General features: G+C 46.7%; 1 protein-coding gene across 3 annotated transcripts; it reads left to right on the top strand.

The window, feature by feature from the left end:
* The first annotated feature begins 21 nt into the window (after positions 1-21).
* On the top strand, positions 22-27,427 carry MCUB (mitochondrial calcium uniporter dominant negative subunit beta). 3 transcript variants are annotated; one of them, XM_068681959.1, is made up of 9 exons: positions 22-329; positions 4,458-4,514; positions 19,705-19,783; positions 20,083-20,253; positions 23,575-23,679; positions 23,889-24,049; positions 24,865-25,068; positions 26,281-26,397; positions 27,225-27,427. In XM_068681959.1, the coding sequence occupies exons 1-9, from the start codon at positions 249-251 to the stop codon at positions 27,300-27,302; spliced, it is 1,053 nt and encodes a 350-aa protein (XP_068538060.1). In that variant the 5' UTR covers positions 22-248; the 3' UTR covers positions 27,303-27,427. The 3 variants fall into 3 exon arrangements, with proteins under 3 accessions (XP_068538060.1, XP_068538062.1, XP_068538061.1); XM_068681961.1 differs by lacking the exon at positions 4,458-4,514 and having other exon boundaries at positions 27-329; positions 19,708-19,783; XM_068681960.1 differs by lacking the exon at positions 4,458-4,514 and having other exon boundaries at positions 38-329.
* The last annotated feature ends 134 nt before the right edge of the window (positions 27,428-27,561 follow it).

Here is a 27,561-nt window from a genome sequence, read left to right on the forward strand (position 1 = left end):
CTGAAACAGCCTCAAAAACAGGCAGGGCGGGGGGCTAAACCCTACAGCACCCCAAACCCACAGGGTGAAGGGGCTGTGGTAGGAGCTCCCTCAGCGAGGAGCCGCCCTCCTCCTCCTCCTCCTCCCCGGCGGGAAGGGGAAGGGCGCCGAGCCCCACCGCCGCCCAGCCCCGGCGGCAACGCCCACGGCGGAGCTGGAAGAAGAAGAAGAGGAGGAGGAGGAGGAGGAGGAGGAGGAAGGCTGTGGCGATGCTGGGGCGGGCGCTGCGGAGCGGCGAGCGGCGTCGCCGGCTGCTGGCGGGGGGCTTGGCGCCCATGCCCGCGCCTCAGGTGAGCGGGGCGGGCGGGCGGCGGCCACGGGCTGGGCTTCCCCCGCCTCTCTCCTGCCTTCCCCCCGGCCCTCAGGGGCTCGGACGGGGGATTTGGGGCGCTGGGGGGGCCCGGGGAGGGTCGAGCCGGCGGTGGTTGCTTGCTCGGAGCGGTGCTGCCCGGTCCTGGCCAGAGCGTTGTGGTGGAAGTTGGCTGCGTGAAGGGCTCGGGGCTGTGGCTCGCCTGGGCTCGGGCAGCCCCAGCAGGTAGGGGAAAGCGAGGAAAATAAAAGTTTGCTGCGACTTCACAGCGCCCAGGGGGTGCGGAAGGCCCGTGTGGTTGCACGCCCTGAGGGAACGTGGTTTAACCCGTGGGGATTGTTTTTAATAGCAGCCACCCTCAGGGCGCTGGAAGATGTGGCTGCGATAAACGCAGCGCGATGCGTCCCTGTCCCGTCCACAACCCACCCAAGGGTCGCATCGTGCTCCTGGGCGAGCTTCGTGGTGAGAGATGGAGCAGAAACCCTGCTCAGGAACCCGTCTGTGGGATCCCATAGCCTTAACCTGCCCCTGCTCCGCTAACCTGAATGGCTGCCCTCAGGTTTGGCACGCATGGTTCTGAGGGCGCTGAAGGAAGGAAATTAAAATAAATGCTGGTGTGACCTCCTGCATCGCCTACGGCTCAAACACTGAGTGCTAAAAAACGTCAGAGAGGGCATTAACGCTGCCATTCAGCATGCTCTGGCGTTACACAGCCAGTGCGTCACCCCAAACTTCCCCGGGGTACCGCTTTGCAGGGCAGCTTCATGTGTTTTGAAGGCTCCAAAATGAGGCTGAAAGCTGGAGAAGATGCACCAAAAAGGAGAGGAGGAGGAGAGGAAAAGTGCTTGATTTGGCACTCCTGCCGGTATAGGAAGGAGCAGAAAAGCGAGGAGCTCTGTGACTTACCGGGGTGGAACTTGACATCGACGTGATTCAGGAATTAAATTTGTATGCTGCTTTTCTAGGCTAGGGAGAGGGGTGTGGTAACATCGAGGAAAACTCTAATTTGGAAAAAAAAGAATGTTAAATAGGAGATCTTGTTCATTCCTAAAGTAGAAGTGTTTGGGAATGTATTAATATAGCCTGCTTTTTATGTGTGCAGCCCAGAGTTCCAACTTTGCTACAGAGCCGTTAGCACGATAGATGACGAAGCACGTTTACTGACTTTGCCCCTTCCTGTTTTCATCTTTGGGTGCCTTTCTAATTTGTGAATATGTCTCTGCAGAGCAGTTAAAGCACTTAAAAAATATGTTAGTATAAAAATTAAATGGATGGCCTGTAGTTGTAACTTCAAGCTAGTGGAAAAGCGTTACTAGTGCTTGTTTAGCTTTTTCTGGGGGGTTATATTTGCTCGTAGTGCGTTGCTAGTTCTCCTGTTTGTCGTAATCATTCAGTTGAAGAAGTGTTTTGCCTCCAGCTCTGGAAGGAGAGGTTGGAGCTCCTGTGGTCAGCTCAGGAGAGCAGAGCTTGGTTGCTTGTTGCCTTCGTCCTCAGTGTGTGCCGGTGCCGTCCGTGGCCCCATGACCCACAACAGGGATCATGCCCCGTGATGGGGATCGGTTTGCCCAGATACCTGCTGGTGGCACCAGCTGGGGGTTTCCATTTGCAGAGCTGGAGGTGATGCTCCTCACAGGGCTGGTCCTCACAGTGCTGCCGAGGTGGGTGCTCAGCTGGTACCGTGCTGACAAGCAGGTGTGTAAGTACACGGCGTGTCTGTGTGCTCTGGTTTTGACTAATAAATAAGCTGCCCTGGGGACAAATGAACCACTTTAGAGTGCCGGATTTGCTTTAATTTTTCTGTAAAAGCAGGGATTCCTATCCTAAAGAGTGGGATTCTCCACTCGTCGTCTTCTCAGCTCAGTACTTAAACAAAATCCACACCTCTGACAGCTCTGATTAGCTGCTCTGCTTTCAGAGCAATGTTTGTGCGAATTCCACTTAATTTTATAAAGTTGAATTTTCAGTTGCATGGTTTGATTCATGTATATGGCTTTTTTATCTTTCTGAGAAGCGCTGGGTGTTTATACAGGCACGTAGTTCTTCCAGCGAAGCGCGGCGTGTTGTTGTGTTCTTTGGGCAGCCCTCGGTGTTACTAACCCATAATATTATTCCCAGCAGGACGCGGTTCGTTTTGGTGAGTCCCAGATTTGTAATGCTGCAGTTATTTGGTATGTGGCGAGACCCAGGGGTTGCCAGCTGTTTCGCTTCCCACTTGGCTTGCAGGTTTTAACTCCCGCTGCTCGTGCTGTGCTCAGAGAAACACGCAGAGGCCACGGCTCTCACCACGCCACGATGGAGAATGGATGTGTTAACACAGGATCGAGCTGGAAATTCCCATTTTTCCTTGTCTTCTCATGAACAGTTCAAACCAGACAACATTGCAGGGGCTGATTTATTTACTTTTTTTTTTTTTTTTTTTTTCTTTGTAAGCTGATCTACTCAAACTCGGCACCACAGGGAAACTAAAATTATGTTGCTTCTTGTGGCCGTTCCTATGCATGAGGCTCACAGTTCAGTTCGTGCAGCAGGCTGCCAGCAGCACCGGGGATGCTCTGCAGCCGTGGGAGATGCAGCCTGTGCTGGGCAGTTCCTCCTGGCTTAAAACCAGATTCACTTGCAAACGCATCGGTGAGAGATGTTGGGCATTTGCTTCCTTCCCGAGTTAGGATATCGCCTGTGCTTGTTGCTGAGGAAAAATTTCTTCCTAGTGGCAAACTGCAGCCGGTTGGAGAGCCATTGTGCTTGTTTATCTGCAAAAAAAGCAGGCCAGGGAGCTTTTTGTTCTTGTTTTGTCAGTTCCCAGCGCCATCCATATCTGTCAAAAATGTTTCTTTTAATGCGTTCAGCTGATAAGTTTGTCGACTGCCCCGTTCTTCAGACTGGGTCTAACATTTTCCTGGTCTTCCTTTTAATAACTTTTAGTTGTCCTTGTTTACCCCCAAATCACCATAACACTTCGAGCATTAAACATTTCCAGTTTGTCCTTAGGTTTTAGGCAGCGTTGGGAGTAATGCTCTAGATGTGTCCAAAAAGCCACGGGATGATTTGAAATGTCCCTTTCCTTTTTTCCCTTTGTTTTTCCTTTTACCCCTTCTCTTTTGCACTGTTGGGATCTGTCAGACGCTCTGCCAAGGCAGCCACCCCGGGGCATCACAGGCAGCTACTGGAGTGGATTTATCATCGACTGCGCTGTGCGGCTGAGTATCTCACTGCAGTGTGCTTCAAGTCCTTGCTGTGTATTTGCAGCCTACGCAGGCCCCTTTGGAAATTGAGGTAAAAGTGAAGCCAAGAACAGGAATAATTTGTGGCTGCTGGGCGTATCTTTCCCTGTCTTTCCTCCCCTTTCAACAACAAAAGTTTGCGTCGTGATCCAAACCTGGCTTTCTGGTCAGAAACCTTATGGGTGCTTGCCATAATCCCAGCAGTGCAGGAACCATGCGTGAATTCTCACCCCTTGTGGGGTGAGGAACACCCGAGGCCGGTGCTGTTCCTTCTGGCACCCCGAGCACAGGCTTTGCTCTCAGGTTTTTCTGTACGGGGAAACAACCTGATACTGAACCTCTGGAGGATGAAAAATGGAGAAAATTGCTCTGCAAATGTCTTGGGTGCTCTGGAGGTTTACCACAAATCACCGTGAAAGCACTGAGGACTTAATGCCTGTTTACAAAAGCCGTGTGTGTTTTAGGAGTATCACTCGCTTGTAATAGTGCTTGTTTTGCTTTTGGTGCTCTGGTGTGTTTGTTTTTTTTTTTAATTTGTTTTAAAAGCTTAAAGGTCAAAAAGTGAGAGCCTGTTCCAGAGCTTGTAATATCTTCATTACTGAAGGGGTGGGAGAGAAAGGAAAGGGATCGATGGTTTTTTTGTTTGGCTGTTTTGGTTTGGGTTTGCTTCTTTGTGGTGAGGTGAACTTCTCCTTAGGGTTTTCATTGGCAGGAAGGCTGTTGCAGGCAGGTGAGAAGGCAGCAAGCTCTTCTGAGCCTGGAGGAGGGTCGCTGTCACTTCGGGGCCTCCTTGGAGTACGGTGTCGATGATGAGAGGTCTCTGCTAAGGGCATCTAGCACCAGCTGTCGCTCCGGGTTGCTTACTTCTCTCTTTTGCTCTTTTCCAGAAAGGCGAAAGGAGGGACAGATTCTCTGCGTGTGCCTTGTCTTCAGCCAGGACGCTGGTAAAGACCTCGGCGATGAGGTTTTCAAGGGGAAGAGGTGGCTTTGTTGTGAGATCAGTCCTGCCAGGCTTACAGCTGCTCACCGTGTCCTGGGCTGAAGCGACGAGCCCAGCGTCGATTAATTTGAGCTCTTTGTTCTGTGAACTTGCGTAGGGAGGCCGGGAAGAGGGCGGTTTCCAGACGTGCCTGTTCCGTGCTCTGACCTTTTCCGTCCTCGGCTGACCCGTGTGTCCTGGCTCATCCTGAAATTGCATCCAGTGCAGGTGCTGCGTGCTGTCCCCGATGCGCTTTGTGTTTGCCAGGCCAGCTCTGCCTTAAGTCCTGCTTGTAACTGAGCCGCTTTACGAGGGCTTTGGAGCCTGATGGCTGTGAGGATAGATGACCATACAGGGAACACTTGACCCAAAGTCCACGATCCCCAAGTGCTGGGAAATTACAGATTTAGGCTCTTGAAGGTCAGGTCCATCAGTAGCAGAGTAAATCCCTCACGTTAGAGTGGCAGTATGTGCTGTAACACTAGAGCTGAAGGCAGCAATGGGAATTAAAGTGGACATGGCTGGCTGCTTGCCTGCTGAAGATTAAACCCTTTTTGGGCCATAAACCAATTCTTCACCAGGCTCGTGCTCTGTGAGGACGTGGCACATGTCAGCAGGCTGGGCAGACGTGGATAAACAGCTTTGGGCTTGTGTGGTGGTGGCCGGAGGGCACGACCTGTGCTGCTGGTGAGGAAACGTTTAGTCCTCCCCCAGACTGAAACCAGAAAAAGTTGTTCACTGTGAAAACAGGAAACTTTGGCTTTTGAGACCGGTGTTTATCGTGATGAGCACAGTGAGCACGTCTTCAAAAGGGCAGAAACACTGAGTGCATTATGCACAGGCAAGATCATAACTTACTTTTTTTTTTCCTTCAGAGAAACAATTTCGAAGCAATTATCTTCGCGTTTACTGTCTGGTCATTTTAGATCAAAATGACTTCAGTCTTCACGTTCTGGTCAGATGGAGAGGGAATAAATTAACTGCGTACGTGAGATGTGTTGTCAGTTTGCAGTGCAGGCAGCGATTTCATCCTCCCAGCATCTCCCTGCTGGTGCTTAAGAGTAGAGTGAGAGACCACGAGGTCGATTTGGAGATAACAAAAGCATCTTTAAACGTATTTGCCTGAGTGGAGGAGAAATTGCATTACTCTTCTGGCAAACCAAATGCTGTGTGTCGTAAGGAAATCAGTTTGGTCAGGCTGCTCTCCTCTGGGTTGTTCTCCGTGGGGGGAGTGCTCACCTACCTGTTATGTGTGACCTGCTGTACCACAGTGTTCACAGAATAACGTTGCCATGGTTTTTGCAAGTTTTTTTTGTTTGTTTGTTTCTGAGACCTGTCCCATTCTCGGTACCTTCTCATGTTGCTTGATGTCTTTCACTTGCTTCTTGAACCTGGGTGCTGAAGGTTTGGTGCTGTAGGCTGGGTGCTGAAGGTTTTCCTTGCCCAGAAGCGGGGCCGAGGTTTTGGCTAGCCCGGTGTACCTGGTTGAACAGGCGTGTTTGTGAATGGGCAAATTTTAAGTTAATTGCAGTAAGCGAAGATGGATTAAACCGCCCGAAAATTGGTAGGAGATGACAAAGCCACTGTGTAACCACAGGGTAGCTCAGTTTCCTTTTCTGCAGATCCTGTTTCTGCCTTGCCCAGAAGAAGGAAAGAAGATGAAGGTGAAGGGAGAGATTGCAAAGAGTGAAAGGAAAACACGGCTACAACAACACCAGCCTGGTGGATGAAACACACCTGTAACAGAAATGTAATGCCTGAACGTGGGAGTTAGCTTCCTGCACCAGGAGCACAACAAATGCTATGCGAGGAGCTGAAGTCACGATCTGGCTGTGCCCGAGGATAGTAATGCTGAACCCACTGAGCACTGCTGGTCAAGGGTCTTGACTCCCACTAAGATTTTTAACTAAAAGCAGGAAGTCTGCTAAATCTGGGCTGGGAGGGGACTGGGACTGAGGCGCAGCAGCCTGTGGTCTCGAGCAATCTGTTTTCTGCTGCTGCCAGAACTGAGAGTAAGTGCATCTCACCCGCCCTGGCCACGAATATGACAGGAGGCACTGCATCGAGCATCAGGGATCCTTCGTGAGGAGCTTCTGAGCGAGGTAACCCCCAGGATTAAACCCCCATGGTGCCTGTGTTAGGTGTGAGTTTTATTTTAGTTCACACCTTCCTGCTTGGTCTCTCATGCTGCTGGTTGGATCCCAGATTCGTGTTTGTGCATCCTCCAAGGCTGTTTTTAAGTGAACCCCGAGCTATCCAGGCATCACGGTGCCCATGCTCGTGGCACGCATTTTGGCAGCGTGTGATATTCCTACATGTATGATGATCGGGGATATTCCTAGCTGTAGTGCAGCAGGTAGCTGCACGAAGCAACATAATAAGGTAGATGCTATCAGGAGTTATTACCAGCCTGGAACAAAAAGGTTCATGTTGATCATTCATACGCTGATTATCTTGGATGCTGTGCAACACTTAGAAGTCAAGCCCTTAGGTACTGCTCCTGGCTTTTATGGTTTTCCTCGTGGTTTCTAGGGTTTGGAGGAAGCTCTGTATCAGTGAGCGAGCCTGCTGTGTAGTCCTGCAACTCGAGGGGCTGAGTGTTATGAAAATACTCAGGGCTTTGTGGCAGCTGTCAGACGGGCAGGAAAAAATCAAGTTGAGGAAAATATGCTTGAACCCCGGCAGCACGTACTCAGAGGGAGGGAAATGTTGACCAAAAATGCTTATTCAGAGGTGATGGTGAAAGAACAGAAGTGCTGGACCATCGTGTTGAGCCCAAACTCTCTGTATTTAGCGAGCAATTTGTGTGCATGGGTCCTGGCTTGTAGCACTGTGCTCTGCTCCGTACAACACGTTCTCTGTGCTCTTTATCTCCCCTCCTAAGTGCAGAGCTGTTCAGGACATCCCTGTTAGTTTATATCACTGTTTTGTAGCCTTGATGCCTCTGCTTAAACGTGAGAAGTTGGCAGGTTGCTTCAGAGACTCCAGCTGCAACAAATAGACACGGAAGAAGGCAGATATTGAACTGGACTTCAATTGTGTGATTCTGTGTAAAATCCGGACATGGGGAAAACAAGTACAGAGCCTGATCAGCCTCTTGTGCTCTGCAGACCCACAGAACAAGTGATAAAAGAGCTTTTTCAGTATGCTCATGAATCCGTAGCAAATGCTCCCTCGTGGAGCTGGCACGCTACAAAAGCAGATTGCAGCAAAATATGTTGGTGTCAAAGAGATTGGGACTGCTCTTTCCCTTGTGTTTGTCTCCCGTGATGGCACATTGTAAACATCGTTCTGTGTCTGTATTACTCACTTGTTGCTAATTAGATACTTTTTTCCCCATTTGCTAGTGTTAGTAAGCCAATTCAGATGTTCTTCAGCACTCCAGGAAAACTCTCTCAAGTTTGGTGTAAGCTGCTGCAGCTCCCTCAAGGCGCTGTTTTCTCAAGAAGCTGCAGATTTTCTCATTTGAGAGATTTACCAGAGTCCTTTTACTGTGTATTTGTAGGGAACTTGGCTCAACCTTCTTGAGTATTTTGTGTGTATGTGTTTTCATAATGTCACAACTTTCCCAAAACATCAGGTACTTACTTTCTACACAAAATGCAGTGGCTCTGTGTATCTGCCTTCCATTGTTACTTGAGCCCTTGAGGTGCATTTGGGTTGTGTTTTTTCCAGGCTTTCATAGCCAAGGAGATGTGACGTTGTTTCCTGAGAACTGAGATTCATGTCCTGTAGATAAGCAATTCCTGAGAGATGAAAAAAATAGCACAGGAATTTGGAAAGTGTGCCCATCTGTGCGTAGCTGGTGGGTCTGATTTGCGTTCTGGGACTGGGAGTTTGGTTTTTACCTTGGTCAGATGTGTTGACCTGAGTTAAAGGTTGACTTGGCTGAATGCAGAAGGTGTTGTCTCGGAGGAGAATGAGTTTCAGCACCAAACTTTTGAGTTTTGTCAACTACAAAGATCAGAGTTTCTTCAAAACTGAAGGGAAGTCAGATTCTTTGGATGCCAATGAGGTAGATGAAGTTCCTAATTTCGCCCAGGTTGCAATGGAAAACGGAGTCTTGAGCTTTGTTTTAAACCTTTTCCAGCTATGAGCCCTGTTATTTACTGGTTTTACTCAGGTTGTTTTGCTTCGTGTTCTGGCTGCAGCTGCAGAATGCCCGTCCTTGCCACGAGCGGGGCTGTCAGGCTGCAGCTCCCCGTGCTGAGCAGAGGTCAGAGGTGCTGTAATCCCTGCCCTGCGGAGCTGTGGGTGCTGCCAGGACTCGGGGGCATCCTCTGGGAGCTGCAGAAATCTGGGCTGCTCTGTGCTTGCTGCTGGCCTTAGCCCATAGCCCCAGGGGCCTGGAGTTGGATGACTTTTTCCATGTCTGTTCCTCCCTGCCCTGGTCTATATCTGGCTGATCCGAAGCTGCAAAATGTCACCCCTCTGTCTCCTCCAAGTAATTTTGAAGACTAAGAATTGTTCTCCCTCTCAGCTTGCAGAAAGAGTAGATTTTTTTTTCCTGACGTGGGGAGCTGAAATTCCTGGAACAACAAGAGCAGAGCAAACAAACATCCCGGCGATGCCTTATCTGAACAGACAGGAGGAGCGACTGGAGTTCACCTTCGATTAAACTCTGTTTTAGTCTTCTGGCAGGATCTGTGTGCATCCAGTTGGGAGAATACACCTGTGTTGCTGAGTAAGATACGCTACCCGCTTCAGCCCTGTGGGGAAGATCAAAGCATAGTTAAGGAGAATGAAGCTGAGGAGTAGGCTGACATTATTGCAGTGGTTAATTATTTACCTGCAGCCAGCTGCTCTCAGTCTCATTTTTCTGCACCCATCAGCATCGTAAGGTAATAAACCACGCAGAGATCACATTTCTCTGGGGAAATGGTTGCAAAGGGCCCTGCTTCTTGAGCAAGGACAATTAATGTCTGGTTCCTTTAAAAAACAAAACAAAACAAAACAAAAACAAACAAACAAACAAAAAAAACAGTTTTTAAGTCCATTCTCCCAGTGATGGTTTGTGTTCGTGTTACCTCAGTGGGTGCGGAGACCAGGCAAGGGCTTCTCTCCTTGTGGTTAACTGCTTTTGCACCATGGCTATGGGTTTGACAGCTTGTTTTGGTGTTGTCACAGCACTTTCACCCCTGAAAAAAAAGGGTTTAATAATGAGGACACCGTGTGAATATGCTGGGGTGCTGGGAAAGACCAGTGTCCTTTCGGGTTGTGTGTGGGGGAGGAATTGTTTCAGGGGACAGGGGGATAAGAGCACTCACACGGCAGTACCTGAAATAGTAAATTTGCTTTCAGGCTTCCTGGTACCATCAAGATCCTGATGACTGAAGGGAACTCACAGGCGGTGTAAATGGTTGGAAGCTGCAGAGATTCATTTGTTAGGAATCACGTAGGGATTAAGTAGACACAACTGGCCTAAGCAGTGAATACGGGGTTGATAAATCTCACAAACGTGAGAGGTGAAAGCACAGGAGATAGAAAGGAGCTGCCTTTTGTGGTTTCAGTGCCGTGCCTTCTTCTGGACGTGTGGTCTACTAAGCAGGTGGGCAGCACTGCAAGCAAACACACACAGAAAAACAAGGTGCTTTGATCAAAACAGAATTGAATCAACACAATTATGCAGATTTCTTAATATATATGCAACAGGTTTAAAATGAAGACAGATGGACAGTCCAAAATGTAATGATTTTGTTAGCTGTTAGTATTTTTCTCTGCTGGGGTGAAGCTGAGGTGCTGGCATGAGGAAGCACACGGTGCTGTTTCATAGGTGCTGCAGACACGGCGCACAGGGTTTGTTCTTTGCTCCCCCACAGGCTTTGTGTGTTACCTTTCTGAGCCATTCCAGCTGCGGTGCTGTTTGCTTTCTCCTCATCTGGCTAAAGGATGTAGTTGTTCTGCCCTGCCTGCAGCGGGTGTCTGGGGATCAGAGACAGAGACGCTCAATTAGCCTGCGAAGAGACTTCTAATCAAATTATCTCTAAGTGCTCTAAAGACTAAAAACATGTTTCCTGCCTCCAACCATTCATCTTTTCCAAAAACATTTAAAAAAAAAAAAGGCTTTTGGCAGCCTCAGTGCCTTGTGGTTGAGCCCTGCCAGCCGCTGGGTGCGGGGACGAGCTGTCTGCCGGCTGTGCCTGAGCACCCAGCAGCTGACGGCGAAACAGGAGGCACGAAGACACCGAGCGTTCGCCCCGTTTCCTCCTGAGGATGCAAACTGTGAGTGCAGATAGATGCCTTAATAAAAATGTAGTCAGCTAGGCCAGAGACTCTCCTTTTAGGAAAAGGGCTGTTTTTTCCTTTCAGAGAACACTTGACTTCTACTTATTTGTTGTGTCTATTTTGCTTTTCTGATCTGATCTAAGATATACAGGTTCCCATAGGTGACTTCTTCAAGACTCAAGGAAATGCTTTGGAGCACCTGAGGCTGTCTGGGCGAGCCGCAGGAGTAGTGGGGCTGCAGAGCAGCCCTCCCAGCAGAGGTTCCTCGAACCCTTTCTGCCCTTCTCCTGGTGGATCTCTCCCTCTCTGCTGCACGAAGCTCCTGCAGCACCGCTGGTTGTGCTTGTTACGGAAGGTCTGCCTAAAAACAGTAAAACCCAGATGAGATCTTAGGGGTGGTTAAAAGGCAAATTGGGAGTCAGGGGAGGGCGTCACCACGGGCACTGGCACTGGATGTCAGATTGAGACACGTGGTAGTGTGCCTGAGAAGTGTGTGAGACTTGCACTGTGCACTTAATGCTGTTGAATTTAATGTTTTAATAACAATGCTGGAACAAACATCAACCACAACTTAAACAACACCAATACATAACTGCATCTGGCGAGAGTAAATACCTGACATCTTCGATGCCAGCTGTGTAGAGCGTGAGGCAGAAGCCAGACGGATGAATTTGAGCTGGAAGATTAATTAGTTGTGCAATGAATTTGCTGCTTAAGAAGCTGCCTTCCAGCCAAAAGCACTAGGCTCTTGATATTACAACTCATCTCTTGATAAAGCTTATTATTATTATTATTATTATTATTATTATTATTATTATTATTATTATTATTCTCACCTACTAAACTCCCATGTAAAGCTACTGGAAATGCAGGAGGAAGGAGCAAGGAATAATAGCACGGTGGAGACAGTGGCTGGTGGAGAAGTGTGAAGCTTCAGCATCTCTTTTTGATGGGCGAGGAGGACTGGCAGCCCCTGCCCAGGGAGCTGAGGCAGTGTGTGAGCTTTTCCCCTTGCTGCTTGGCTGCTGTTCGGGGAGGTGAGGCTGGAAGGCAAGCAGTAAGGCTCTGCAGGCAATGAACACGCTTGTTTGGCAGCAAAACAGGGGTGGATCGTGTTGAAAAAGCCCCAAATAATGTCACTGTTCCTTACCAGAAGAAAACCTTGAAGTGGATTGGGAGTTGGCTGAGCCCCGTCCATGTGGTTTTCAGGGTTTCATTGACCTGCCAGTTAATGTGAAACTCTGGCTAAAAAGGGTTCTTTGATTCGCTGCTTTAATCCTCTAGAGATAACGCTTAGTGTTTGACTGTTTGACGTAGCCTGGCTGTCCACGGAGGAAAAAATCGAGTCCCCGAGTCCCTTAAAGTCAGTAAGTGGTTTTACTTCCGACTCCACTTCGCCTACGTGTGAATGATGAACTGGGAAACAAAAGTGAGCTCTGTTTAAAAACGGCGCTGAGAGACTTCAGAGACTTCACCGATTGCTGGGGGAACCGCCTGCAGCTGTCGGCGTAGGATTTCAGACCAGAAAGGCAAGGAAGTCACTCAGTCACTCACTGTTTGGCAAAGGCTGGGTTCTGCCTGGTGTGTAAGGAAGCAGGAATTCATGCTGTGACGGAGGCATGGCAGAGCAGGCTGGCTTGACCGAGGGGAGAAGAAAATAAGCAGTTTTCTCCTGATTGCAGGGAATCTGTAAGCAATGATTATGTTTGTGCTGTATGAAACCTTCTGCTATTTCATCTGTGATTTATATTCCCGGAGACAATTCTCCTGGTAAAATTCACTTGAAAAATTGTCTTTCTCCTTTCTGCAGAAGATGGAATAACCCCTTTAAAATCCTGATGCTTGACAAACCTGGGGTAGGAACCAATAAAGCCTAATGGAGCTACTGATACACTGATGGGTAATAGCTACTAAATTTTACCTGTCATATTCATAAAGAAGATGTCAGTGAAGTGGGAATCCCAGAGTGCCTGAGCTCAGTGCTGCCGTGTGTTTTGGGGGGCTGAAGGAGCATTTAGGGCAGGCGTCTCGCTGCGTTGTGCAGCACGGCAGGCTTGATCAATCCCAGCCTTGTGCCTCCCCCAAATGAGTAAATTTTGGCTGGAAACAAGGGTCCCTGCCTTTTGATGCTTTCTGTGGTTGCTCAGGAGGTAACTCAGCTGCAGTAGCGTTGAGGCAGCGTAGCTGAGGCTCTGTGCTTGGTTGCATTTGGGAGCATGCAAACCATGCTGATGTGCTGTGATGCGTCGCGTGCAATTCTTTCTAGTAAAAAATGAAAAATGAAAGCTCGTAGCAGAGCTCTTTGCCATCCTCATGGGTGTAATGCTCTGCTGCTTGGCTGATCGAATCAGGCATTTGGTTATACTCAGTTTTTATTACTGCAAAGACTCGAGTTAAGCTTTCCCTGTGGTTGTTTCCATGAACTTCAATCTGCGTGTATCCGTGATAGCGCGTTTGGGTGCTAACTCAACAAATTAATTCGCCTGCTTGTTGCCCGTTGAGCTTTCAACCTTTAATAAAAAGTAAGCTTTATCTGTGGCATTTCGAACGGGGGAGAATTAATTCGGGTAACGCTGGTGGTGCTCCATCACTCAGCCACAGCCAGAGGCACCCGTGGGTCTCTCCTGAACTCACCGAGGTGCTGCTGGCCGGAGGTGTTCGTGCCCAGAGCTCTCATCATCTGGCACCCCCCTGTGCTCCCCAGCTAGCTGTTAGTGCATTGAGCACATTATCTGCTGTATCCTTTCGGAAACGTAAATCTAAAACGCCTTTGAAGAGTATTATCAGCAAAAGGCTGAAGGTGGCTCATTGCTTCTCAGAGGGGACGGCTGGGGGAGAAGAAGGGAAAGGAAAAAAAAGATAAAGAAGAAACAGGATTGTTGTCCTGCGTGCTTTCCATACACTTCCTTACATGCAAACATTTCTTCTCTCCTATGAAAGTGAATATACAGAATATTATCAGCAAAGTTATCCAGTATAACAGTCATCCAGATTTGACATCTCCATGTATGACCTGTAGCACAAAACCAGGTTGTTTCTTCTAGAGAAAATTCTTAAAATATCTTGCTCTTTATAGTAACCTTGAGGATATTCTTTTTTTTAGATAGGTACCTTTTGGGATTAAAGGATGGGGTTTGGAAGTGGACATCAATGCAGCTTGGAGGAGGATATAACACGTCACGCCGATGTAAAAGCACGATGCACAAACATGCTGTTGGCTTCATTCAAGTGCCCATACGGAAATCTCGAGGCCTGATTCCTACAGCTGACAAAAAGGAGAAGTGGGGTCCCTATTTGTTTTAGGGACTAGGAATAACTTTAAATTCAGTTCAGGGAGCCTGCTGGCCGCAGCAGCCCCAGTGCCTCCGTGGCAGCTTGATGTAGGTGTGTGGGGCTGGAGGAGAGATGCTGCCTCTCCATCACTGTGTTAGAGCATCTGGGGATAAGCTGTTTGTGCTGGAACAATGACATCTGAGAGGTGCCGACGCTTTGGTGGGCCTGGGGAGAAGGGCAGGAGCTTTCGGCTGCTGCTTCCCCTGCCTGTTGCCCCAGCCCTTCAAATAAATGTCCTGAGTGAACTCGCAGAGGAAGAGGAAGCCGGGCAGCTCCTAATTGCCTGGAGTTCAAAGGCTCCGGGGTGAAGAGTGAGCAGCCAGCCTGCAGATTTGCTTACCCCCCCCCGAGGGCACGGCGGGTGCATCCGAACGCGCCATGCAGGGCATACGGGGGCTTTGATCTTCTCTTACTGGGTTTAATTGTTTTTCTTAGGATAATAAGCTTTAGAAAAAGCCTCCGGAGATCTCTACTGCAAACGTTTCTTTGTTCTCTTTGCCTGCTCTGCAGAAAGGCTATGAAGGCGCAGGCTTCTTGTCCACAGCCAAGACTTTGAAGGGTGGACAGGTGTCAGCGGCGTGGAAGCTGGCAGCATCAGCAAAGCCACAGCCTTTTGGTGCATTTAGATGAAAAGTCTTCTCCCGTCACCATTCCAGAAGCTGAGATTTCCACGAGAAGGATAGAAAAGGAAGCAAAAGTGTCTTTTCTTGACATCTGGCGTGTCCCTTGGGGCAGTGGCAAGGTTGGAAACCTCCGTCCACGAGTATTTGATAGTGGTAGGTCCTTGGAGAGAAGTCCTCATATATTACCATTGTGGCTTTCGTCTCTTTTTTTTTTTTTTTCTATCTACATTTTCTTCCTGCTGCCAGGATCTAAGAAACGGCAGCTTTACAGTTCCTGACAAAACCTGTTGAAGCTTCTTATTAGTTATATTCTTAAGTTCTCTGGTTTCTGGCTGTGGATGTTCTTCCAGTGGCTGCCTCAAACATTTTCTGATGTTGCCCATCCGAAGCTATGGGAAGGAGAAGGATCAGCCCTCTGCTTCCTTGCCTTGCTACGCCATTGTTTTCCCTGGTTAATTTTTAACGAGGTTAAAAAGTGTATTAAGCACTCCCTGCAAGTAATTTGAGCGTCCACAGCGGAGTAACAGGATACAGGGCTGGAAAATAAACTAACCACTGAGCTCCTCTGGGGAATTACTCTACAGTCGCCTGTTATGAAGGATGTAAATCTTTGCACGTGCATCTTAATACCAACCACTGACAGAGAAAGGCTTTCGATTTGCTCTAACCTGTCAGTTCTTCCGTCCCTGCCTATTTTTCATCAACTCGTCAAAAGAAAATTGTAGTGTCCCTTTGGAAAGCTACCTATTTACAGCTGCCTGCCCTAAGTCTTTGGGCTCACCTAGCTGCAGACCTTTAAAGAAAGTGGATGAAGGAGCAGAGGTATGGATGCTTGTTATAAAGACATCTTTTTATGGTCTCTTGTGTTTAAATAACTATATGGACAAGGAAATGTTGCTGCAGGCTGTATGCTGCTTGGCTGCATCTGTGGGATTTTAACAGGAGCATGAGTTTAACTGATGGGAAACGCTCTTCAGGAGGTAACTAAATAAAATTTAGCTGCTGACACATAAGAAGAGTGCAATAAATTATTTTTATGAATGGAAAGAGCAGCTCTCTTTTCTGATTTTTATTTTTATTTTCCTGTGAGCCACAACCTGTCCAGTGCCTTCAATCCCGAAAGCCCTTTAAGAGAAAAACAAGAGTTGGCTGCAACTCCGGTAAACCTCTCAGTGTGTAAATCTGGCTCCACATCCTTCTGTTACTTCTCTTTTTTTACCTCGTTTCAGCTGAAATATAGACGAGCTTTTTCCTGGCTGGCAATTTGAAGAATTACTGTTTCTCCTGGAGCTGAGTTGGAGCATTTTTTTGGAGGGTGATATGGAAACAGCTGTGTGCATTAAGATACTCTCTTTGCAGGATCTTTGTAGGAAGAGATGCAGCGAGCCCACTTTCTTATCTCACGGGATCTATTATAAGCATATTTTTGAAAGCAAAGTCCCTTTCGGTACCCTTAAATACTGCAGCACTTCCCAGGCCAGGATTTTGGAAGCACGGCAGCAGAGCAGAGGTGCATTACGTGGGACAAATGACAAACCCAGTCTGTGCTGACGAATTAATCTTCGGACCTGGAGTGGTGCTGGAGAACAGACGGCAAAGCTCTCGGATGTGGAGGCCTCTGGGTTACTTTTTCAAACTTGGATTTGCCCTGAGGAAGGGCTTAAAAATACTCTGGGACTTTGCAATGAGCTGCGGGAGGTCCCTGGTAAGGCTGAGTCAGAGGAAAATGAGGGTATTTGTCATCATTTTTATTTTATTTTTTTTTAATTTAGGAAGGAGAAGTACATCCTGAGTACTCCCACGTGTCAGAAGTGTCATCCCAGGGTGAGATGCAGCCTAGCACCGCAGGGTTAGCCCAGGATCTGCGCTGTCTCCTGCGGGGGCTTTGCTTGGCCTGAAGCCTTGCAGGGGACACAGCTGAATCTCAGCAACGTGCCTCGGAGCTGCCGGCTGTGCTGAAGCTGTTGTTGCACGAAGAGCTGCGACCAGCAGAGAAGCAATGTAAGCAAGGGGGCAAATCACTGAAAAGTTGAAGAGAGGGAGAGAGGAGAGAAGGTGTTTTTGCAGCTCAGTCGAGCGCTTGCAAAATGATGGTAGGAGGCTGCTAGGGCTCCTGACACCTTGTTTTCCTGCCTGTGTGATTGCTTATAAGCACGGCACAGAAATCTAGCGGTCGGTATCTCCAAAACAGGCGGTGGTGACTCATTTTAAAAAGGGAAATACATTCTGTGCAGTTATTGCAAGCCCGGGCTGAATACAGATTCATTTTTGGTAATCGTGGTTGTTCGAGATCTGCCAGCCCAGTGGACTGTGACAGCACCTGCTTTTTTCCTCCTTTCTCTTGGTTTTTAACCTTTCTGGAGATAGTTTGGTCTCAAATGGCAGGTTGCTACTCCGTGATGAATTAATTGCTCAGTTTGTTTCTCTTACACTCAGGCTGGAGCCGAGACCATCCAATACACAGAGAGAGACCTTCCGGGTGTCTTTATTAGAGATGAAGAAAAAAATCTACATACAAGCCAATGCAGAAGATAAAAGCAGCTATCTGTAGTATGTCTCCCCACTGAACAGTGCCTAACGTGGCTTTTGTCCCCTCCTGGCTCAGACAAGGAGGCAGCAGCTGGAGCGGTGCCTTCCCTGCGCTCCCCATCGAGTCCCACCTTGCCCCTTCTGGGCCCCAGGGCTCATCCTCTGGCATCGCCGCTGGTGATTTCCCCCAGGATTTTTCTCTCCCCTCCTGCCCAGGGAAAAACCGTAGCGCTGGGTTGCTGTTGGAAGCCTCGCTGCGAGAGAGGTTTTAATTCCTGTGCGTTTTAATGCAGCGTAATTAAAATAAAGGGCGGAAGGCTGACGCTTAGGGGAGCAACGCGCCGTGTTAGTGTGCTTGTCTCTTTCTTATCATCGCCTTGGAGAGCAGGAAATGAGAATATGGGAGACCACAGCACTGATAATAGCAGGCTGTGGCAATAATTCTTTCCCTAAAGGCTGCCTTGAGGCACTGCCGACCCCACCTCGTGCTACAGGAGCAGGAATTGCCTGGCAGCAAGGAGCAGCTTTGGGCAGCTGAGTGGGGACCTGAGCCCGGTGGCATTTTTCTTTTGTAGAATTCCTTTTGCAAGGTAACTTTTTCATGCGAAAAATGCTCTTTTTGCTCTTGCTTTCCCTACCTGCGTTGCAGTTTTATGCAGAAGTTATGGGTTGTGTCTGCGTATGCAGTGCTGGGGGAGGTCGGAGGCTTTCCTGCTCCCTCCTGTAGTGGGGGTGACATTAGCTCCAAAACTGGTCATGCAGAAATTTGAGTTTAAGTTTGCAGCAGCAGCCACCCAGCCTCATAAAAGGTCGCTCACCGGGTCAGCTCATTTCAGAAAATGGGATGTAGGTAGGTTGGGTGGTTTGCCACTCAAAAATAGTGGGTTTTCTTTGATATATTTTGTTGTTTCAAATGACGTGCTTGTTGGTTTGTTTTCGTAGCGTACAGGTATTGCTGTCCTCGTCTCTCCCCCACCCTGTTTCTGGCTGCTTTCTTGGTGCTGCTGCTGCTGTGCCCGAAGCTGTGCTGTTAGCCCTGCAGCGAGCTCGGGGCACGGCTGTTCCCGCTGCTAGCAGTGCTGGTGCAGGCAGTGGTGCCGTGGCCCCGTAGCACGGAGCCTTCCTCCCTTCGGCTGCCGTGACAGCTGCATCGATGCCTTTCCAGTGGCACAGCAGCTGCTGTTCCGAGCAGCTTGACAAGGGCACGGCGATTTTGCTGTGGGGGACAGGCGCAGGATTTAATAACTCCGCTGAAACCAGAGACTTAAATCTGGAGGCCTAGGGAGAAGGTGAATTCAGCCCCTCGTGCTGCCCCGTTCATCTACCGAGTGCTTGCAGAGAGAGTTCGTTACCAGGAGCTCAGTTCAACGCCTCTGCTCCGTGGCTTTTGCTTTTCTTCACAAATTCTGGTTTTACTGGGTAGCCTGCGTTAACAGACAGTTTAAAAAAAGAAGAAAAACTTCTGTATATAAAGATATATATAGAGATTTATATATATATATATATATATATATAAAGATGCTTTCAATGGATCATGAGTGGTAAATGTTAAAGTCTACAGAATAATAGGATTAAATACCTTAACAGATCTCATTTTGATAAACCGAATTGAACATATTAAATATTTGTAATTTAATATGTTTATATTAATAACGAAATATGTTAAAATACATATTCGTTGTTGAATGCATTGTTTCCTCCATAAACGAAATAGATGCCCAAATGCAGAGCAAAATAAATGAACGAACCTTCGGATACAGGCAGGCTGCAGGTCAGTGTCTGGGGAGGGCTGGGCAACAGGCATCTCGACTGTGATGGCAAAGTTGCATGTCAAGTGTCTGTGTCATAAAAACAAACCCAAACCTGTAAATATCCCCTATAAGAAACAAGTGGCACACCATTATAGCTGGATGAGAGGTTGCTGAGTTTCACCAGAGCCTGTTTTAACCTGCTTGCTTCAGGGTCTCCTGTGTAAAACAGATCAAATCCTGCATGGCTTCTCCTTGCTGGTAGGCTGCAAGTTTCTAAATTTGTTTGTTTGTGTAATTGCCTCCCCCCAATGGAGCCTGGTGGTATGTGTGTGCTCTGTTGCAGGGAAACTCTCCTACTTGGGTGAGGAAATGACCACATTACAGCGTGTGGTGGAGTTTTTTGGCTCTCTTGGGCTGCTAGCCCGTGTGTGTGTTTAACAATACTCTTGTGTCTAAGGTATTTTGCTATTTCATCGAGGTTTCTGACTGCCTTTGTTGCCTGAAGGTTACATCACACAAATTTCTCAGTGTTGGGCATCCCCGGAGTGGTTTAGCGTGGTTCAGTTTATTTATTCCTGAAAAGTGCTTCCTGGAGGAATGCCGGGTCCTGGTCATCTCCGGGCTGGGTGCTGCCTTTGCCCAGACCCTCCTTGTACCCAAACCTTTCTGAAACGTGCTCCCTGTGTTTTTGCAGCAGGTGCAGCTCTGGAGGCAAACCAGGACCTGGGTGCGCCGGGAAGGAGCCCGCTACAGCACGCTGGTGCCATCTGATGGTAAGGCTCCTAGGCAGGGTCTTGGGCAGCTTCTCATGGGACAAGGGTGCATGTCTCCATCAGCTAAGGGGAGAGAGAGATGCAAGCACGCATCCCACGAGGCTCGATGGTGTGAGATGAGGTTAGGGGCTTGTCATACGTATGTTCCAGAGGACATCGTAACGCGTGCATTAAGGAGATGCAGAATGTAATGCTTGGTTTTCTTTATTCATCCTGTACTTCAAAAACAACGTTTAACTTAATCAGCAACTTACAATATGTTTTTTTTTTTTTCACTCCGTTTGTTGTTCTTCTCCCAGAAGTGACTATTAATTACAGGCATGGTCTTCCCGTGATAACGCTGACGTTGCCCACCAGAAGGGAACGCTGCCAGTTCGCTGTGAAACCCATGGTAGCGACCGTGGGGGCATTCCTGAAAGATGTACAGAGAGAAGATAAAGGAATTGTGAAAGCAGAAGTCTTCACAACAGGTATCTTCCATTCCTGTCTGGCTGCAGTTGATTTAAAAAGGAATTCATTCATTTTGTACTTCTCATTGAAACGATTTCAGTCCTCCAGCAGGTTTAGCATTGTTGCTGCTGGGATGGTTCTTGAAAACTTCCAAGGTTTGCTGGTGTTTCAAATTCAGTATCAGAGTCTTTTTAGAAAGGCTGTTTTAAAATGCAGAATTGGACATATTATAACCTCCCCAGTAGTTTCCTAGTTTCCTCTATTATTATTTTTTTCTGGTAGCTTCTCTTTGTCCTGCTGTTTCTGAACAAATGAGTCTCTTCTGGTTTCCTTGGGATCTGTTTCTGTCCTTGTTCTCTGTGACTGTTCTGAGAGGCAACCAGTCTGGCTCCTAAGGACGATGTCTGCCCGTTGCTCCCTGTTCTCTGGAGCTGGAAGAATCTGTTTCCCCTAATGCAAATTTGAACTCATATGTAAAATGTATTAGGAGCTAAGCAACCAGATAATGTGTGCAGTGATAAAGGGCAGCTTTTTGAAACTCAGAGAGGTTTCATTAATCAGCTGGAGTACCATATTTCAGGGCCCTTGGGCTGAAAGGAAAAGGCTATACTTACATGTTAGCATCGATGTGATTTTTCTGCTTGTAGCGTGTTATAATACCAGAAATAACCAGAAGTGGTTATGTCTGGGGAGGTGTGCAGCACTTTGACTAAAAGCATCTGTTTCCTCACACCCAACTCCCCACCACCCCTTAAAAAAAGATGGCATATCCCTATTAAAAGATTTATTTTCCGTCAGGTAACACACAGAAGAAAGGATGGGGTCAGGGCAGGCTGTCCAAAGGTTCAGAACTGTGTGCACTCTGAACGTGCCCTTTCTTCCTGGCTGATAGTGCAGGGAGCTGCAGGGACTGAAAACAGACTGATGCTTCTAGATTAGGAAGCCATGGATCTTGGAGAAGCTGTTTTGGTTGTGTTTGGAAGTTGACTTAGTAAAGCAGACGAATATCACATAGAACAACATATTTGCAATTCTCTAGATCAGTGGAGGTGTGATCTGTGTGGATCCCAGTGCATGCATGAGCTTCACGTATGCCACAGCTTGTGCGTGGTTTTGATTTTATGTTCTATCTGCTGGACAGCAAAGGTAGAAAATTCTCTTTAAAAAGATAATTTTCTGAGGCTGTCCTGTATTTTCAGAAGGCACTGTGACAAATCATCACTGTCAGCAGCTGGCCTTCCCCTTAACGGGCAAGTTTTCACTGAAAATGATGCCTCAGGGGGTTGAGGCAGGGCTAACCAGGAACATGCTCCAGCAGTCCCCTCTCAGTACTGCTGTCTCTGCAGCAACATCCGTGAAATAAGTGTCTGTGATTCCCTGATGAATCCCATCTTTCGGTGTTATGTCAGGAAGGCTCCACGTTAACTTCTCATTCTGCTTCAGTGCAAACTTCAGTCAGTTGTGAGGCACAATTCGGGCTGTTTTCACCCAGTGTCATCTGTTTAAACACCCAGCTTTGGAGCAAAAACCCCATCTGCTTTGATTAAAGCTGTTTTTCAGAAAAAATTCTACTCTGTGTTTTCAAGTGAATTGTAAAGGGAGAGATCAGCTCAGATGTTTAATTCATTAGGAAACTGATACCGTAAAGAGAAACAGTTGGTCAAGTGTTCAGAGTTGAATTTAAACATTTATTACCAAAGAAAAATTATGAAGGTTTGATTTAAGGCAGACACTTTTCTGTGTCATTTAGCCATTAAATGAAGCCCGGCCTCAAACAAAAGTATTAGCACTGTACTTGATGCCCCCTGTCATTGTCAGCAGATCTGCAAAATTTATGTAGACAAAAAATATCTGTTTGTCCACATTTGAACACCTGTGCTCGGTGTAGGAATGCCCGTATGGAATTTTCTGAAACTACACAAGCCCTCCTCCCCAAACTTTCCTTCTTTTCAGCTAATGAAAGGTTGGCCAGGTTAATGAATGTGTGTTGTATCAGATCCAGCACAAAGAGCCTGTCTGGCATTTTTTTCCAAAGGATTTTTTTGCTTAAATGTCACTTTATAAATGTCACCTTAATTTACATGCAAATGAGGTTGCATGTTCTATTACACCGTTTAAAAAGAAAGGGAGGGGGGCAGAATAAGTGGCTGGGCACGTTAACATTTCAGATTTTGGACTGAAAGCAAGAGCCTTCCAGGTTTGCTTTCTTACCCACATCAGGTAGGTCGGGGAGCCAGACGGTGCAGCAGCTCGTGGAGCTCAGCAGCCTCCATCTCAGCAGCTGGGGCCAGGCTGCAGAGTTACAGTGAATAAATAATTGAGAAAAAAAAATACAGACAAAAACAGCTAACCATGACAAGTTTTTGCAGACAAAAACCTTCATCAGATTTTGTAGCCTGATGATAATTCATGTCCAGAACATAGCCTCTGGTTTCTGCTCCTGTGCACCCCTCTACAGGGGTAAGGGAAGATGCTACACATAGGCAGAGGTTTTAAATTCCCTCTGCCCTTTCTTGTTGAATATCAGGTAGGAAGGGATCCAACTCTCACGTGGATGCAACCTGTTGTTCAAGACACCACAAGTCTACCAGAGGGCGAATTTTGCTAGGTCGGCTGCGCGGGGAGTGCCAATATTAGTCAGAGCCATAACACAAGAGAACACAACATGCCTGCTCGTATTAGGGACGATATCACTACACTTCTATCCATTTTTATATTTTTTATATATTTACATTCAATGAGGCTTTTAAAAGTAAACCCTGAGCCTCCTTTTCTAAAGGCTTGCTCAGATATGCATTATGAAATATGAGAGACACTTTCTTCATTAATGACCACTATATATGTTTTTATTATTATTTATTATTATAATTTGTTGAGTGGGAGTTGCTTGGGGAATTTTTTTCTTTTTTTTTTTTTCCAAAATTTCCTGCATGCTTCAGGTCCTTGGCTGTGTGCGTGTTTGTGTTTTGAAGGTCTGCAGCCAGATGCTGTCTCCTTTATCCAACAGTGCAAATAGAGATGCTGATACTGCAGAGCATGGTGAAATTAAATGTGAGAAATGTGTGTAACACAGAGGGACAGTCTCATTGGGGTAAAGCACTGAAGACCACCTAGTGAAATAGTAGGAAAAGCAGCAGTAAAACCTAGTGACACCGAGAGAACTGCAAAGTCCAAATGCTACCTGTAGAGAAGGCATTAGGCACACACTCAGTACGAATGTGTTCCTCCTTACTGTTTAGTATCAGTTACTGGGTAATAATGGCTATCATTAGTAAAAATCGGCTAAGGTTTAAGATTATTTTCAGTGGGAATGCTTTATGGCATAACTCTTTCATCCGCAGATGGTAGCAAGGTTTCTGATGCGACTTTGATGGAGGTCTTACTGAGGAATGACTTTAAGCTTCTTATCAACGGCACAGCGTACAGCGTGTCACCTCCTGTAAAAGGTAAGAGCCGTGCTTAATTACTCTGATTATCTCACTTCATCTAGTGAGAGTTGTGGGAAATCTCAGACAAATGGAAGCTCTCAGGAGAAAGCAATTTCTCTGTGGTTTTGTACCATTGGATGGTCCTGCTTTGGGGGTTGAGGTGGGGGGAGAGAACGGAGAGGGGCAGATTCCTGAAATGTTTCATATGACAAACACTTTCCCTTCAGATAAGCTGAGTAGTGAGCATGCTACTGAAATGGAAGATGTCAAATCCTTGATTCACAGACTGTTCGTGGCTCTGCATTTAGAAGATCACCAGATCAGGAAGGAGAGGGAATTGCTGCAGAAACTGGACCATCTGAAGGAACAGCTGATGCCTCTTGAACAGGTTGGAAGAAGATGGTGGGGGGTTGTTTTTTTATTTATTTATTATTACAAAAGCATTTCCTCTTATCAAGAGTAAGTCCTGTGATAGAAGAAGATCGGCATGAAAGGCTGGGGTGTGTCTGCTGTGTTTGTCATGCAAACAAAGTCAATTCAAATTCAATTCAAATAATTTTCAGTTCAGTTCTCTTTCCCTCCTGCTTTGTTTGTATTCTCTGGGTAGAAACCACAACACCTGGACACGTGGCTAGCATTGGGATTTAGCATCCACTTCGCTGGCTGAGTTCTGAGTTCATTACAGAAAAAACAATAGTGAGGTAAAAATCATCTGTGATTTAGGATAGGGTTTTCTGTGTCACCAAGGCATCAAGGCAGATTGTATGGACTAATGGTTGCTGTAATCCAAGAGGAGAAAGTATAAATGTTGATCTGAGGCAGGTTACGGTAACCAAACTTGAGCTGAGGAAGCCAGAAAGAGCCTGACAGGATGGGCAGAAACTTTTCCTGGGCTTCAGACCTGCTGTGTGAGGACCAGCCTCAGCATCAACCAGAGCTGCCTTGAATGATAAATGGAAAACCAGCAGATGTGAATCTCTAGTAGTGGGGAGGGGAAATTTAACAGCAGCATCTGTTGGTGCACAGCAGCCAGGAGGTCTGGTTGCCCTTGGATTTCAGTCCTTGTCTTACTTGGCAGGTTAAGTCAGTAAAAGGAGAGTACTGAAAAGGGATCCAGCCCAGCAGGAGTAAATACAGTGCAACTGGCGAGCAGCTCCTCAACTACTGTTTGTTTGAACAGGGTCCTGTATTTCTTCTCCCTAGATGAAAGCCAAAATCATGGACAGTGCAGACGCAAAGACCTCCAGGCTTCTGTGGGTTGGTTTAGCTCTGATGTCAACACAAGGTGGAGCGCTGGCATGGCTCACGTGGTGGGTCTACTCCTGGGACATCATGGAGCCAGTCACGTACTTCATCACTTATGGGAGTGCCATGGCTTTCTATGCCTACTTTGTTCTTACTAAACAGGTGAGTCCTCCTCCTGGAAGTGTCTGGAGTATTGTGAAGAAGAACTGATTCTGAAAATCATCATGTTTTGGGCTCTGATGAAAACAATTTGGTACAAAGCCTTGCCATCAGATGAGGGCTTGTTTGGTTTCTGATGGGATCTGAAGTCAAGCCAGGTGCTGTTACACATGCACTGCAGAGCAGCTGTTGAGCAGAACTACTAGAGCAGAACTAGAACCTAGAACAGAACTACTAGAACAGAACTAGAACCTAGAACAGAACTACTAGAGCCTGTAGGACTTCATAACCTGGGGAATGAGAAGGGATGAATGAAATCTACCTTTTATTTTAGATCTTGGTAGACCGTTTTCACTAGTAAGTGGCACCTGGCTCGTAGCTGTAAAGGGAGAGCAGCTAGTAGTGCTGTGCCAGCTCATGAACGCTGCCTTACAGCTGGCCAGGAAGCAAGGCACTGAACAGTAGCAACAAAAAATACAAAACACAACAGATGTTAACTGAGCTGCAAAATACAGGCAAGTCATGAAATCCTGTAAGACTTGGTTTCTTTTTCCTGTTGTAGCTCTGTACGTTACTCCCAAAGTGGACATCTGGATGTCTGACTGTGATACAAAACTCTGTTTACTAAAGAGTTATGTGGAAGAATAACTACTGCTTCCTTCCACAATACCAGGGGATCCATATAGACCTCATGAGATGTCAGTTTATTTTAGTGAAAAGAGAAGATGTGTCAATTCTTATGACCAGCTGTCTCTGAATTTTACTCCTCACTGATTTTTAAAAAGGGCTGAGGTATTCCTACTTCATGTATGTAGATATACATAAATCTCTAAATACAGAGATTACCACTTGGCTTTTCAGAACAGCTGTTGGCACCTTTTCTTGAGATAGAAAGTCTTGGAGAAATAACTGTTCAACTTTCTCTGCCTCCTTGGAAAGCCGTGTCCATTCACTCCGGTGGCTTCAGTCATGAAGGTCAAGCTGTTATTATGATTGAGAATTCCTCTAAACATGATAAAAATGATTTCTACCACATGTCTTAAAAAGGCTGCTAGGGGCACACCTCTACATGTAGCCTCTTAACAGTACATGTATTGTGTGTGCATCTGTGCACACACCTGTTGAACTGGATAAACCCTGAAACAGGCTGAATTTTTCTGACCTCTACTTGTTTTTCTTGCTAACCTCCTACCTGTGCCCCTCTTTCCTCACCAGGACTACCTTTACCCTGATGTTAAGGACAGGCAGTTCCTCCACTACTTCTACCGGAAATCCAAAGCCAAGCGTTTCAATGTGGAACAGTACAACAAACTAAAAGAAGACGTAGCAGAGGTATTTAAATGCAGTCCTTAAAGAATGTAGTAGCCTCTGGGTTAAGACTTTTTCAGTAAACTCTCAGCTAACAGAAATTGACCTCAAGGTTTGTTGCATTTAGAACAGTGCATTGCTTATCAACCAGTCTGCGCTGTTTAACCATCCAGCGCTTGCCACTGACGTGTAGGCTGCTTCAGTGCGTCATCAGAAAGGGAGACTGCATGAGTGAAAGTTCAGACAAGTTAGTTTCTGAGCCCTGCACGCCTGCTCTTTCCATACTTGACTACGTTGCATTCCCAGCAGTTGTAATAGAATATTAGAATTCTAACAGAGTTCAGCATTTGACAGCTTAATGCTACTCCTTAGGTAAAAGATTTCCATCCGGTCTCCTGTGTTGTAGAAAAGGTGGTGGGTGTGCTTGGGAGAAACAATGTGGTCTTCATGGAAAAACAAAACAAAACAAAACAGCTGATCCTACTCCTCAATTCTTATTTCCCCATCCCATCTCTGACCCAGTGTTCAGTGTGTCATTAAAGAAAATTGAAACTACCCCTAATTTTGGTTCAAGACCTATGGTTAAAGGTATTGTTTCATGAGTCAAAGTTGGCAGAAGGCTAGGTAGTCCAATACTTTTTCAACAGACTGCAAGTATGAGTTTTGTAATTGTAATTTCAGGAAAATAATCCTTTGGGGAGGGTGAAGGGACAGTGGTGTAACAAGGCATACCCATACCCTGCTCTCTGGAGATGGGCTGAGTGACCCAAGTGTCTGTAAATGTTCAGCGTCCTCCATTTGATTCGTCTGGTTTCTTGCACAAGACCAATGCCTTCTTTCTTGTGCTGCAGGCAGAAGAATCCCTGAGGCGTCTACGCCAACCTCTGCACCTGAGACTTCCAATCCAGGAAATTACTAACAAGGACTGACGTTGTTTTGGTATACGTTAGAATTGTCCTTTCAAACCTGATGTGAACGTTTAGTTACTGTATAGAAACTGGATATTTTTGACCACTATAGTTTTGAAAATTACAATAAATATCTACAAAAATGATTGGTCAGTTGGTGGCTTTGTTTTGTTTTCCTTTGTCTTTATTTGCTCTATGTTTTCGGTCCCTTAAGGAAGTTGCTGAAGAAAAGTTCTTCAGATATTTGTCAAATCCCTTCAGTAAAATGGAGGTATTCTGC

The sequence above is a fragment of the Anas acuta genome, chromosome 4 (assembly GCF_963932015.1).
Source record: "Anas acuta chromosome 4, bAnaAcu1.1, whole genome shotgun sequence".
Classification (NCBI taxonomy): domain Eukaryota; kingdom Metazoa; phylum Chordata; class Aves; order Anseriformes; family Anatidae; genus Anas; species Anas acuta.

Bases quoted from the DNA above. Each gene is read 5' to 3' on its own strand.
- MCUB (XM_068681959.1), top strand. From the start codon at position 249: ATGCTGGGGCGGGCGCTGCGGAGCGGCGAGCGGCGTCGCCGGCTGCTG. The intron at 4,515-19,704 runs GTAAAGACCTCG...GTGTTTTTGCAG, and splicing joins TGTCTTCAGCCAGGACGCTG to CAGGTGCAGCTCTGGAGGCA. The intron at 24,050-24,864 runs GTTGGAAGAAGA...TCTTCTCCCTAG, and splicing joins AGCTGATGCCTCTTGAACAG to ATGAAAGCCAAAATCATGGA.